Below are 14,813 nucleotides of genomic sequence, written 5' to 3'. Positions count from 1 at the left end.
TACAGAATATCTGGTTCGTTGACCATGAGGTTCATTATGTGGTTTTGCATTATTTCAGTAAATAAATCTCCCAGATTGCCTTTACTTAATTTCACATACACTTCCCTCCCCACGTTGTGATAGTGCTTGGCTATTTATTTCATATTTACATGGGAGAACAAGCAAGAATACATGTGGAATACTGGGGTCATCATTCAGAGCAATACAAATAAATACATATTTTGGTACTTCTGAGATGTTGTGAACCAAATTAGTCCAGGGAGGGTGAACATAATTAGCTAGGCTAACTAAAAATGACAAGATTTTGTAAGAATGAGCTATTTTATTGTGTAATGATTCAGAATTTTTAATCCATTGTCCATTATTGTGATTTCTTCTAGATAAATCTCTTGCAGGACAATTACAAAATACATTCACATTTTGCACTGGTTTAACAGTTTTAAAAAAAAACATTAATTACAAATTAAATCAGAAGCAAATGTTATCACCCTATGTGACCAAACAAACACATAAAAGAATAATGTGTATGCTTTAATTATCACCACACAGGGGCTTTCAAAAAGCCAACGCCTACATCCTACACTCATTGGAGAGTCCACAGAGAATGAAATCAACGATGATCTGGCACAGGTACTGTGTGGTGATCGAGACCTTGTGTGTCTCAGCAGCAATCTGCTCAGGGCATTCCCAGGCCACATGCGAGTGAGCCTTCATCTTCACTACTTCAGCCCCAGTTGTAGAAGTAGATCTTCTGCCAAACAGGGAGGTATTCCATCAGAGGCCCTGTTTGGAAGAAAAACAAGACACAGTTAAGAAGCAGCTGTACACATGGAACTGTGACATCTCTGCAGAGCTATGTCTTACTTACGTGCAATCAGGCCCACTCCGGGAATATTATCTGTCAGAAATCTCAGCAAAAATAAAACCTTTGTCCTGTAAAATAACAGAATGCTCATCATACACTACTACTACTACTACTTTTACTAAGAAGAACAACAACAATAAGAATAAATACAATACGGATGCAGCAGCTTCCCTGGTTGGACTCGTAATAATAATACAACGTATACAGAGCTTTTTGCATTTACATGACATGTCTACAGAACAAGGGAAAGAAACTATATAATAACACAGGCAATTTTACAAATGATCTATGATGTGCAACATGTGTACTTACTCTGAGTATTTGTCATAGAATGGTGAGCGCAGTAGGTAGTAGAGCAGGAGAAAAGCTCTCCTTCTCAGCTCTGCCCGCTCCCTCCGGTTTAATGTCTTCATCTCATTTAATAAACTACAACTGTACAGACAGTGCAGCCATTAGCACAAAACCAGTGGTAGAAAGGATATGCAGGGGGGAAAACAGACAAATAATGTACCTCACCTGGTTATTTCTAGAATTCCAGAGACGACCCATGGTTTCCATGAGCGTCTGCCGCATGCTCCCAGGCAAAGCACTGAGACAGACAGCATTAAGGACAAACAAGAATCTCACAACACATCACACACAGAGGACACATAAGACCAAAACACACTCTCAGCCACAAAGGGAAGCAAGACAGCAACTTTCATTGATAGCAGATAGTTGCTTGGGTAGTTATGTTAGGATACAGTGCACTAGTGGCCGTCCGATGTACAGGGCCTCTGCTATAGTCTCCTGTAGACCCAGAGGGGTGGGACTGGGCTGCAGGTCCTCTGACACCTGGTTGTTCATCCACTCTTTCTGTGGAGCTCCCCATACACAAGCATGCATAGGCGGGGCTGAGGGGATGAGTAGGGAAGGCAAAGGGAACAATTACTTTTTTTTCACCAGAAACTAAATGGCAGAGAAAAGTGATGCAGTGAAATAACTGAAGGTGTACATGTTTTGGTGAAGGAAAAGGAATTCATGCTGTAGTTAAACTCAATGGGAGTGAGGTCTTACTCGTACTTAGTGTTCGGATCACCCTCCCAGTCCGCTGACCCACGTGGAATTGATCATTACTGCAGTCCTCTTTATCTTCTTCTATGAATGGATGTTAATGACATTTGTCACTGTAGCAGTACAATGTATTTTCAAAGATAGCAGCCAATTAAGTCAAAAAACATAATCCTGTTAGCCTACTGACCTCTTTTGCACAAGTCTGAATCTCTGTCCAAGGGAATAATAGGGGGTGACGTCTGTATTCCTGATTTATACCAGAACAACAACAGGACGCGTAAGACAGACCTGAAATACAGGGAGGTAAAACCAGACATGAACACATTAATAGATATGTAGGCCTAGCTTTACACAACAGACAAACACTGTTGTGATGTATTGCTTTCATTGCAAAGTGTCCTTACTTGGCAATTTGAATGAGAACAATGACCAGCCAGCGGCCCCCTTCTCCCCACAGTTTGGACGCCCCCATCTCAGTGAAGACCTCTACATACTCAAGTACTGATAGCCACGTCAGAAGCCTTTGCTGAGACAGGGACTGAAGCCGTATGATAAATTTGTTAGGCAAACATCTATAGTAAAATTAAATATGAAAAAAGAGTTCACATGTTGTTTCCTAATGCTTCACTAGGCTTGATACTTTATTTCACTACTTTGAATCACATAATATAATATAAAGATGAATCATGGAAACTGTTTCAATATATAAAACAGCCAGTGCCACTTTGGTAACCACTGCAATTTAAAGAATTCACAAGTTTCCACACTTAGACTGAATGAGATTGAGTGTTTATTTGATCTATTTCCAAACCACCAAATATGGGTCCTACTGTACATTACTTGTAATATCCTAAAATTAGCAAGGTAATAAGACTAGCAGTGTTTAACTTCAACTAACTCACCATAGGCAAATTTCGGCAGAGTCCCTTTCTAAGAATTCCATCATTCAGTAGAACTAACAGGTTGGATGCTGAGTACACTGGAAAGATCAGGAAAATAAATAGGGTGGCATTAATTAGGCTAACTTTGAATTATAACATGCAAGTATACCCCAGCTTACATCATTATATGTGACAAATATGCAATTCAGAAAATCGTGATCTTACCCAACTCCGATAGCTCATGTGAGTCTGCAAACCGTCCTGCAATGACAAAGTCCGATTTAAAAACAGATCATTCATTCCTGAACCCAGAACTCTACACTTTGAACCCTAAACTGAATTATTTCCCATTCTTGCTAGGCCACACTGCTTGAAGATGCTTCAAGTTGTGAGCAAATATTTCCATTATACACTGGTATAAAGTAGTCCTCTAATAAAGCATTCTTTGTAAAGACAAATCCGCAAAGCCAACAAGTAAATGTAAACAGAAACGTAATGTTACTTTCACTTCAAAACTTCTTTCTTCTCACTAACCAGCAATCAGGTAGGACAGTGTTCGAACTGTACTTTCCAGTTTTGCAGTGGCGGCAGGGTTCTGAGTGACATATTGTTGGTAACGTTCATAAAGACGAATACATTTGTCCAAATAAAGTTTAGACATTTTGCTAACGATTTACTTCCTTATTCCCTAAGCATGGTAGATGTATTTTGGGGGGAAAAACCAGGGAAAAACACACACGAAATCAAGCAACAGCGAATGTACTTCCGTGAGAATAATATTCGCTTCCTGGGACTCTAGAAATACTTCCTGTGTGATAAACTAAACGTATTTACCATTTACTGCCTCACCACTAGAGGTACTCTGAGCCGTCGCAAAACAGATGTCCATATCCCTCCTTGAATAAACTATCTGTGGAGGCACGAGCTTCACTACAGAATGTAGATAAATTAGCTTCACACAATTCAGTGATTAAGTTTAGGTTACAACACTGGTTAATTGAACAAGACAAAATATAATGGGATTCATGTTTAGAAGGTAGGCTAATGTGCATGCACATGGCATATTATATTTTATTTTTGTGTTAGACATGCTAAAATCTTAGTGTGCATTATGTCCTCCAGATCCACCCCCACAATTAAAAACTGCAGTTACGGGACAACAAAACTGCAGTTTTTGTGACGTAGCCTATAATGTGGCTACAGTCTGCAATAATATTTTCGTGTCCAATGTTTTTTTTGTGCAATGAAGATTTTTTCATGTCCAAAGTGTTGCATTTCCTGCATATGAACCGCAGTTAACTCCAAAACAGCAGTTTTGGAGTTTTTGGGTCTTTTATCTTGAAATAGGACTGCAGGCCTACTGTGCACTGTGTAAACACGTCTAATTGATGAGTCAGTGGTTGGATTTTTCCAACAGTGTTTTCAATGAGTTGTCTCCACTGGAGTTGACCTTGAAGTGTCAGCAGCAAGAGTTTCCTGTCAAACAAAAAAAACTATTGCATTCTTCCTGTCAAAAAAACAAAAACAAAAAAAAACTATTGGATTCTTGGACAATGTGATCTTTAAGCTATATGTCCCCCAAAAGTATTTAGGCTCAACTGCGTCCTGTTCAGTGGTGGAGGAAGTACTGAAACTCAGTACTTAAGTAAAAGTACAAATACACAGAGAAATATTTACTTTAGTAAAAGTAAAAGTACCACAATGACAACCCTACATAAGTAAAAGTAAAAAGTACCTGGTTTTAAATGTACTTTAAGTATTAAAAGTAAAAGTATTTGCATAATGATTTATTCTCTTAATATCTATATTCTAAAAGGAAAAATCAGTATGGGCTGTGGCATTTTAATTAAGCTAGTTTTAGGTTATACTCGACTAGATAGTTTTAAGTTAATGCATGTGCTTACCATCTGTGGCCCAGTTTACATTCTGACCTACAATTCTAGAGACTGTAATTCTGGTTATCTACTAGGGTGATCTGAGTAATATCATTCAGCAAAACACGAGAGCCTGAAGTTTAACGGGGTAGACAAGGGAAACGTCGGGTGGATCGTAATGCCAAATTATGCTGATTGAACAGAAAAGTTGCTGAGAAAGGTGTCTTTATGATTAAGTTCAGTTTCACTTGCGCAGACGCATAGACATTGAATGGGCGCTCACGTTACTACCCCCCAATTGTAGGCTATGCATCTTTATTTAATCACACACAATTAAGGAATATTTCCTAATCTGGAAAATGTTACGTTTTTTCCGGCCACCGGTTCATTAATAGTCTACCATTCATTTGTGCCGCAAATGATCAGACGTGTGACAGAAGCATGGGCATAGCCTGTAACTTCGCTGATCCGCGGATAGCAATCTCATCGGAGAGGAGGCCCTAACGCTGCAGATAACAGACAGAGAAAGGCACAGCACACAGTTGCATGTACAGTGTAGCCATGGGTCTGGTGAATATAGCCTACCGAATGCAGATGGCTACAAGCTCACGCTTTGCCTGGTATAGACTAGAAGCTTATGTTTCTAAGAATGCACGTAGCGCTCCAAAATCTTTGGTAGCAACCCCCCGGTAAAACAAACGTGTTTGTCAGAGAGAAAAAAAAAACTGATTATAAAATGTATCTTAAAAAGGAGCGATGGTGTTGTAGAAATGTAGCGGAGTAAAAGTACAGATAATTGCTGTAAAATGTAACGAAGTAAAAGTCAAAAGTATGCACTATAAATTTTACTTAAGTAAAGTACAAATACGTGGAAAATTTACTGAAGTACAGTAACGAAGTATTTGTACTTCGTTACATTCCACCACTGGTCCTGTTACTCTTTCCCTTTTAAGCGAGCTGCTGTTGGATTCTGAATTTCTGGATTAGAAGAATTACTTCACAAAGGCCTGAATGTGATTGACAGATAGCCTAATGTGTGCAATGTTTTCACTTCGCAAGGACAAATATCAGTGATGATATTCTAGAAAGATCCATACTATTGAAATAGGCCTCAACATTTAATTAATGTGGCTATAATGTGGCACCTAGCCTAAAGAACTGATCAACCTTTAAATCCTGCTGTAAAACTGACCATCTTACTGTCTGATTGTGGACTACCACTATAGACAGCATTGTAAGAAGGACATGGGATGGGGATACAGATGAGGTTTGTTACAGTAGGTGAATTGTAAATGAATTTCAATTTGAGTAATCATAAAATAAGAAAGGTTCTCCAAAGTGACCAATTTGTTTTAATTGGTTAGTTTGGAAATAATCATGTTTGTTGTGATAGCAGTTTGTTCTAAATTAGCATGGGCCTAATATGTGGATTGGATGCATCAGGCATTGTTGTTCCTGTGTTTCATTTAGTTGTGTATAAAGACTTTCTCATTTCACCAAGTTCCAGTGATGGAACAGCCTGCCTGGTCGGAATGACAGGCATACAAAAATCTGATAAGGCACAAAATGTTTGTGTTCCTCACAATCCCATAAGCTCCTTGATTGATCCTTTTTAAGTAGCCTATGATTTTTTTTTTCATGCAGAAGTCATGGAAAGCTTTCAAGGGATAAATACAGATAATGCACTTTGTGATTGCAGGGGGCCATTTCTGAAAGCAGATGCCCACTTTGTGCCAAAAGAAAGGGGGTGTCACTAGGGAGTTGATCTGTTTGCCTGGGGCTTGCAGATTTAAAGATGAAGGATAAAGTCTGTGATTCAAGGCAGCAGGTTGATGACATTTTAGTCCCACAAGCACTCGGTTTTGGGTCATCTGTCAGACATGACTGATAGTTATGAGATAGGAGGAAAGTATCCTTTAGCCATCTCTAGCCTCATGGAGAGATTGGAGAGAAGCAGACTTTATCTTATTGTCTAGCTCCCTGTCTCTCTGTCTCTGTTCTGACATCTCTGTCGTCTCGTCAACTCTCATCTTCCTCATTCTCCATTGACACTTAATCAACCCAGTGGAGGGTCCGTTTGAAAAAAAAAAGACTAAGACTTTTCCTCCAACTGTTTTTGATCTCCTGGGGCTTAAATCTTACTCCATGATCGATAGAAAGATCCAGCACAGCAGCTATCTGAGCATCAGTTTATTGTAATGCTCCCCTACACACACAAACACAAAACACGCACGCATGCACGCACACACACACACACACACACACACACACACAATTTTTTTTTGCCATTTTCTTAGTTGTTTGGCTATTAATAATACATTACTTTGTCTGTTTAAATTATTGCTATAGTTAGATAATGGATTACTTTTTAACATGTTTTGAATGGCCTTGCAACAAGCTTCCAATTCATTGTATGGATGTAAAAGTGTTTAAGTCTTGTTATTACTTTAATTTGCATTCAGATGGAGAGAGACCCAACATGACCCAAGACCAAAAAAACATTTGATGTCACCCAGTTCACCCGGGAGGACTCTGATGGACAGCAATCCTAATTGTATGTCTTACACTAAATAATTAAGTACAGTCTAAATATGTGGAATCATAAATATTCATAGCTGTAGAAAATGGCTTCAATCTATTCTAAATCCATCTCTGCATCTGAGTTCTGTAAAAACACTATCTGATCTCATCCTGTGCATGCAGGCATTGCTAAAGTGGTTCCACCACTCTTCTGTGGCCTGGATGCCCTGCAGACTCACTTTAGGGAGTTTAATGCAAAGCTTGGGCCGTTCTCTGTCTAGCTCCTAGTTCAGGGTGGCTTTGGCTTTCTCCTCTGACTGACATTCTGTGCCTACAGAGGTGTTTGTTGATCTGCAGCTGATTCTATTTCACATGGGAAATTGAGATGGAAAAGCGTGTCACATCTTTAGGACAGCCACAGACATGCATTTCCACCTTCAGCCATGCTGTGTGTGTGTGTGTGTGTGTGTGTGTGTGTGAGACGTGCGTCTGAGAAACCAATCTCATATTAATGAAAGTGGCTGCACACACATACCTGTCCAATCTGGCTGTAATGAAAGTCAGCACACCTGCAGCTGGGACTGGCTGCAGAGAGACCATTCAGAGAGCTGGGGAGAAGAGAAACAACTTCATTTATAGTTTGACACCACCAGACAGAATCCTACTGTTGAAGCATTTTCTTTTTCTTTTACTTCATACTTCACTCTTTCACAAATATCAGGCATTCATGGTGTGGATGTGACTAATTGACTACTATCTCACCACACTGTATTTTTTGGATGTTCTTAGGGAACACAAAGACAATTGGCCCACAAAATATTCTACCTGTAATTTACTCTAATTAACATTTCTATGAGCATGAAATATATATATAATTAAATTGGACCTGAACTAGTTATATGACCATAATTATGTCAGTCACCTTCAGATGGCTCATGACAACATTGTCATAACAGTAAATTCTGAGCTGGCACATTACACACTGCACAGTAGCAGTAAACCTTTTGCCTTCCACTTCCGCCCTATCAAGTAGTGTCTTAAACCCTCTTGAACTCTGAATAAAAGTATATTCTATAGAGGCATGCAATGCATAATTAAGTTCAATATATTGCTTGTGAAAATGAATATTTTCTTTTCAGTCATGTAGCTCATGAACATTTTTAATTCGGCTGAAAGCATTGAAATGCCAGAACACCCACCTGTATGAATTGAAATATAGTTTCAGTTTGAGCAAATCTCAAACTCTCGACGCAAATCTAAAATGGGGTGGTCTGTAGCTACATTACTCATGGGTGTGGTTTGGGCGTAACGTGCAATAAACCAATCAGAGCGTCATCTCACATTCCCTTTAACAACAGGCACGCTTGTTCCGTAGCGGATTGCTATTATGATGGCGGATTTGTCAGGCGCAGCCAGGAACGGTTCACAGCGCTATAGTCAGTTGGGAACAGTTTGCTATAGATGTTTCCTCTTGACAAAATGTAATACAGAAATGTCACTTTACGATGTTTTGGGATCACTCTCACTGAATCACGAGGTTATGAATGCATGGTGATATTTTTGCAATGTAATAGTAGCCCTCTAGCTCTCCATCCGCGCACGCCGCCGGCTTCCAGCACCTCCACTGCTACTCTGCGTTGTGTTATTATCGTGAACGTGAGGGTGCATCCGGTAGGAAGGGAGACACGGACACAGAAGGGTTCGGGATTGTGGCAGACCGTACTTTACTGGGCTTCATAGACAGCATCTATAAGGTTGATGGCATATACTCTCATTTATAACCAGTATGAAAAAATCCTAATGCACTTCAGTTGTACATTCACATGTTAATGAATCCCCATATTACATTCAAGTGCTAACGAATACCAAAACACTAACTAACTAGCACAGTAACACATAGCTTAGCACTGTATTAGTGGCCACATTACACTCGAAAATAAGAAAAAAAGTGCTTTTTCTCAAAATGACTCAGCATTTAAGTCTTCAATAACTAGGTATAAACAATAGCTCAACAAAACGAACTTTCTAAGTAGTATTACCCAAGATAATTTCTATTTTATAAACTCATGAAAATAACGTGACTTACCTATAAGGTTGATGGCATATTAAGGTTTTGCACCTACGTCATAATGTCATGTGACCGTTTGTTTACAACTAGAGTGGTAGGCAAGAATGGTAGGCAAGGCACTGCAGAGAGTGGTAGGCAAGCCTACAACAGTCGGTTGCATAGGCTACACATAGTTACAAATAGCTTCAAAATTGAAATTTTAATATCAAATATTGACCGGGATGCCGACCACTTGTGTAGGCCCTAACAGTTGGTTTTACAATAAGAAGCAAAAAGGCAACGAACGACCGTTTAGCCTACCTATCCTCGTGGTTGTGGAGGATAATCGTTAGCAGCTGTGAAGTCTTTTATTCTCAAGATAGCCTAATGGTGTAGCCTACTGTCTACGAAGACGTAGGCTAAAATACTACTATCTACAGTCATCCAAAAATGAATTGCCAGAGATAGGCTATGAAGGGAAAAAGTGCAGCATTTTAAACATGGCAAGACTATTTTTACCGGAACAGTTTGTTCTAATTTGTCTTGTGAAATTCGTGCTTGTGGACATCAATCACCTATCTTCTGTCCTTCTATTTCAAGTTATCATGAGTGTCATTTGATTATATAATCACAACAAATGCTAATAAATGAAAACAGAATAGGCTTGGCTAACGTTCCAGGTCAGGCTAACTCCCGTATGTCAAAATAAATTGATTTGATCCTAATTGTTTAGCGATCACACACAACAACTTAACACAGCAACCTCAAACACCACTGTTGAACCTAAGCTACTGCTTCAGTCATGTAAGAAATAAGCAGTTTATGAATTATCTTTATCCATTTAATCAAGTCCACATGACCAAAATAACAACATATTTAAAGGCTGAGCTAGCATAACAGCCTAATATAGGCGATGCTGCAATGGGTAACTAATAAAAAGTTTCATACAATTAATGAACTTTATCACTCACATTCTGAGTTTTTCTGGGTGGTTATATATCCATGCAGATCGTCTTCGAATAAGCCATCGCTGTTATATGATATAATATGTTACTGGATTCATGACTAACGCCATTAATGTTACATGATGCTGACTGACTCTGGCTATAACAGTAGGCTACCGTTTTAACGTCTGCTGTACTGCCTACCAAGACCTGTCGCTGTTCAGTTGAAGTTAAATGATCAAATATTGTTTGATTTTGTGTCAGCTTTCAGAAGGCTCAGAAGACATGTTCCTTTCTGGTCAAATTTCACAGCTTCTAAGAAAGGCTATTGTCTTTGTGTAAACCGAGTTTTGAACAGAGAAAAAAAGTTAGGCTACCATTAGGCTACATGCAGGTTCTCCCATAACGTTATCGATACAGATCAATGCACCAAATCAGGGCGATTTTAGCGAAACAACGTTCCTGTGACAGGCTATCAAATATTGAACAATGGGATAACGTTTCATCATCACCTTTATTGATGCCTGAAATGTTGACATTGCTGAAATACAGAGATGTAGCCTACTGAGAGGCAGCTGCAGACAACGATGTTCAATGGGTTCAACTTGCCTACCAGCTGGATGTAAACAAAGCTATAGAACCTAGAATACGTCACATGAAAAACGTTAATACTAAAGAAAAGATGGCGTTCTAAGCTAAACACGCATCAACCCTACGGTGTATCAAAAGGAACAATCAGAGTTAAACTAACGAAAATATAAATAATACATAGTCCTGCAGTGACACCTAGTGGCGCTACACATACACTGCCTTACATCCACCCCTTCTTTAATTGATGGCGTCCCAGCCATCAGATCTACCTAAAAACACCTTTACAGCATTATCTAAGAAAATGAAAACAATAAACATGTTGTGAATGCATGTGTGATATGAAGTGTGTGCAGATGACTGTTATCAAGGTGCATTCATTATGGCTCTACAAATGTCCTGCAGCTCTTTTTGCTTTGGCCCTAAGCCACAACTTTCTCCCTCTTTCTATCTTTTGTTGGTCATTTTCTAGCTCCATGACATGGGACTCGAAGGTGAGTTTTACGGGGGGATGACGATTCCTTCTTGGGTTCCTCCTTTGAGTGTCAGTCCCTTGAGTGGAGGTGGGACCACCAACAGTCACAAGCACTTCCTCTCTTCCATTCATGTCTTCTGTCCCCACACCAGCCTCCTCTGTACCCACGTGTTCCTCTTCTCCATTTACTGTTTCAGGCATAACTCTTTCCACCATGTCCTCGGTACTCTCACCCTCGGTTTCCTCTTCTGTGCCCAACTCAATATCTGCTTCACCCATCTTGCTATCTGACTGGCTCTCTTCCATGGCAACTCCAGCCTCTTGCTCGACCGGAAGAAACATGCACTGAGTAAGGAGGTTCCGGTGAACCACTCTCTCTGCTCCTCCGTCCTCTGGTCGCACAACATACACAGGCAAACTGGGTTGCTTCTTCACCACTACATACGGGCGTGCCTCCCATCGATCTCCCAGTTTCTGCCTCCCCTCCACATGACAAACTTTAACTAAGACTCTATCTCCCGCACTAAAGTCTTCACTCCTGGCCTTTCGGTCGTAATACTTTTTCTGTTGTTCCTTCGCCTGCTGAGACGTCTGATTAGCCAGGGCATAGGCCTGCGACAGAGAGTCATGCAAAGTCTAAACATACTCACTGTATTCACATGCCTCGCTGGTGGTAGGGAACCCAAAGACTAGGTCCACTGGGAGCCTGGGGTGTCTACCGAACATTAGGTAGTATGGGCTGTATCCCGTGGAGTCATGTCGTGAGCAGTTATAGGCATGTGTCATGGCATCAACATGCTCATGCCACCGGGGCTTCAAGTGCGGCTGTAGTGTTCCCAGCATGTTCATCAGGGTACGGTTGAACCTTTCGGTGGTCCCGTTACCCTGGGGGTGGTAGGGCGTTGTGTGTGTTTTAGTGATGCCAATGCACTTACACAATTCCTTTACAATCGCACTCTCAAAATTGCGTCCTTGATCGGCATGTAATTTGGCAGGGAAGCCAAACCGACAGAAGAAATTCTTCCACAGTACCCGAGCCACTGTGCCCGCCTTTTGGTCCTTGGTGGGGTAGGCCTGTGCGTAATGAGAAAAGTGGTCAGTAACAATGAGCACATTCTCTATACCACCTTTTGACTTTTCTAGTGACAAAAAGTCCACACAAACCAGTTCCATGGGGGCACTGGTATGGATACTGACAAGGGGAGCCCTGACATTGGTTGTGGGGGTCTTTCTAAGGCAGCATCTCTCACACTGTTCGCACCAGGCTTTGATCTCCTGAAACATTCTTGGCCAGTAAAATCTCTCTCTTATCAGCTGCAGTGTTCGCTCAAATCCTAAATGCCCTGAATCGTCATGGAGAGCTGTTTTGATGGCTGCACGAAACCTCTCGGGCAGTATTAACTGCTCCACCAACCCTCTATGACAGTCTCTGACACGGCGGTATATGATGCCTTTCCTCACCACTAACCTCCTCCACTCTTTTAAAAGAAGGCCCCCATTCACGCCCACTTCCATCCTCTCACTACGGCTCGGCTTTTGGTTCCTGCTCCTGTAGTGTAAGATGGGGCTGATGACTGGGTCTTCCTTTTGCCCTGCCCGAATCTCCTGTGTGGTCATAGCAGGCAGTGCCTCCATCCCCACATCTCCATATGGGTCGCTGGTCACCAGCAGCTGGCCACTTTCAGACTCCTCCATGACAGCCGTGCTCTCCCCTGAGGCCTCCTCGGCTTCCTGAGTGGTTTGCGTCTCATCCTGTATCTGTCCACTCTCTCTGACTTGCTGAGGGCAGGTTTGTAGGGCCTCCGACACCTCCTGATTGGACATGCGTGAGAGTGCATCGGCGTTGGAATTGTCCTGTCCCCTCCGATACTGGATGTCAAAGTCAAATATGGACAGATGAGAAACCCACCGCTGGCCAGTGGCGTCGAGTTTGGCTGTGGTCATCACATACTTTAAGGGATTATTGTCCGTCAGAACAGAGAACTTGCGTCCATAGAGATGGTCATGGAACTTGTCGCAGGCGGCCCACTTGAGAGCGAGGAACTCAAGCTTGTGTGCAGGATACCTCGTCTCAGGTGGGCTCAAGCCTCTGCTGGCGTATGCAATAACCCTTTCCATTCCTCCTTGGATCTGTGCCAACACAGCGCCGAGCCCCTCTCCTGACGCATCGGTCTGCAGCAAGAAAGGCAAACTGTAGTCTGGATAGCCTAGCACTGGTGCATCTACCAACTTTTCTTTTAACGACTGAAAGGCCTCCTCGCATTCAGTCGTCCATAAAAAGAGTTGGTCAGGGCCTGGGCTTTTCTGGGCCCCTCTTTTCTTCTTTCTAGGGTCACCCGAGGTAAGACGGTATAAAGGGGCAGCCATACTGGAGTAGCCTTTCACATACCGCCTATAATAGCCCGCGAATCCTAAAAACTGAAGGACTTCCTTCCGATTAGTGGGCCTCACCCAGTCCTTAACCCTGCTGATCTTCTCTGGGTCCGTCCTGATCCCCTCTGCAGACACCAAGTGACCCAAGTACTGGACTTCCTTCCTCACAAGTTGGCACTTGGAGGGCTTCAGCTTCAAGCCATGTTCCCGAAGCCTGTCAAACACCAGTTGCAGCCTTTCTAAATGTTCATTAAAGGACTTAGAGAAAATAATGATATCGTCCAGATAAATAAGGAGATGGGTGAAATTCAAGTCCCCAAAACAGCAGGTCATAAGCCTTTGAAAGGTGGAGGGCGCATTCTGCAACCCAAAAGGCATTCTGTTGGCCTCAAACAGCCCCATGGGGGTACTGAATGCTGTATTGTGCTTGTCATGTTCCGCGACTTCCACCTGCCAATAACCAGACGTAAGGTCGAGGGTGGAGAAGTACTTTGCTTGCCCTAAAGCCTCTAGTGCCTCCTCTATTCTCGGCAGGGGAAACGATCTCTGGTGCTGCAGGAGTTCAGTTTCCTGTAGTCAATGCAGAGTCTTAGTGACCCATCTTTCTTGGTCACAACGACCACTGGAGAGGCATACGGACTCTTACTAGGGCGGATGACTCCTGCTGCCTCCATCTCTGTCAACAACTGCCTCACGTCTTGCCACTGGGATGGGGCTATCTTGCGATATGGCAGTCGAAAGGGCCTCGAGTCGACCAGAGGAATCTCATGCTGTATGGTTGTTGTGTGACCATAATCCAGGGGAGTCTGAGAGAACACACATGCGTTCTTGTCCAGCAGCTCCTTGAGAAGAGCACGCTGGTTCTCGTCTTCCACTGCCGCTGCACTTAGGTCAACACTACAACTAGCCACCACTTGGTCCAGACTGAGACATGCCTCTTTCTTCCCTGCTTCACCCTGCTTTTTGGCAGAGAACTCCACCACATTGTTAACGAGAACAGCATTGGCCAGACATGTCTGTGGTTTAATTGTAATGCCACGTTGGGAAAGATTCATCACCCTGACTGGAGTGCAGCCCCTTTTTACATCCACAAGGACTTTGGCGACCAAGAGATCCTGGGGGAGCTGCAAGGAGGCATGGCCTTCTATCAGGGCGGTGTAGGTCTTCCTTCGAGGGCCAGCTTTAATTTTACA

General features: G+C 42.2%; 1 protein-coding gene across 4 annotated transcripts; it reads right to left on the bottom strand.

Annotated features, from left to right (window-relative positions):
• Positions 1–116: 116 nt before the first annotated feature.
• On the bottom strand, positions 117–3,568 carry pex16 (peroxisomal biogenesis factor 16). 4 transcript variants are annotated; one of them, XM_048263035.1, is made up of 11 exons: positions 3,334–3,568; positions 3,025–3,060; positions 2,821–2,897; positions 2,323–2,456; positions 2,106–2,206; positions 1,922–1,999; positions 1,609–1,758; positions 1,382–1,454; positions 1,178–1,297; positions 869–933; positions 117–783 (listed from the first exon to the last, which is right to left on the bottom strand). In XM_048263035.1, exons 1-11 carry the CDS (start codon positions 3,458–3,460, stop codon positions 725–727), a joined length of 1,020 nt encoding a protein of 339 aa, XP_048118992.1. In that variant the 5' UTR covers positions 3,461–3,568; the 3' UTR covers positions 117–724. The 4 variants fall into 4 exon arrangements, with proteins under 4 accessions (XP_048118992.1, XP_048118994.1, XP_048118990.1 ...); XM_048263037.1 differs by having other exon boundaries at positions 1,928–1,999; XM_048263033.1 differs by having other exon boundaries at positions 118–783; positions 1,922–2,002.
• Positions 3,569–14,813: the final 11,245 nt, after the last annotated feature.

The sequence above is a fragment of the Alosa alosa genome, chromosome 14 (assembly GCF_017589495.1).
Source record: "Alosa alosa isolate M-15738 ecotype Scorff River chromosome 14, AALO_Geno_1.1, whole genome shotgun sequence".
NCBI classification, from domain to species: Eukaryota; Metazoa; Chordata; class Actinopteri; order Clupeiformes; family Clupeidae; genus Alosa; species Alosa alosa.
The sequence above is the reverse complement of the archived record's forward strand: the minus strand, read 5'-3'. Positions and strand labels throughout refer to the sequence as shown.

What these genes read in the sequence shown, in the direction of transcription:
- pex16 (XM_048263033.1), bottom strand. Translation starts at nt 3,460, where the DNA reads ATGTCTAAACTTTATTTGGACAAATGTATTCGTCTTTATGAACGTTAC. An exon ending in TTCTATGACAAATACTCAGA is followed by an intron (nt 934 to 1,177) that starts GTAAGTACACAT and finishes GTTATTTTACAG; the next exon opens with GACAAAGGTTTTATTTTTGC. An exon ending in CGGAGTGGGCCTGATTGCAC is followed by an intron (nt 784 to 868) that starts GTAAGTAAGACA and finishes TCTTCCAAACAG; the next exon opens with GGCCTCTGATGGAATACCTC.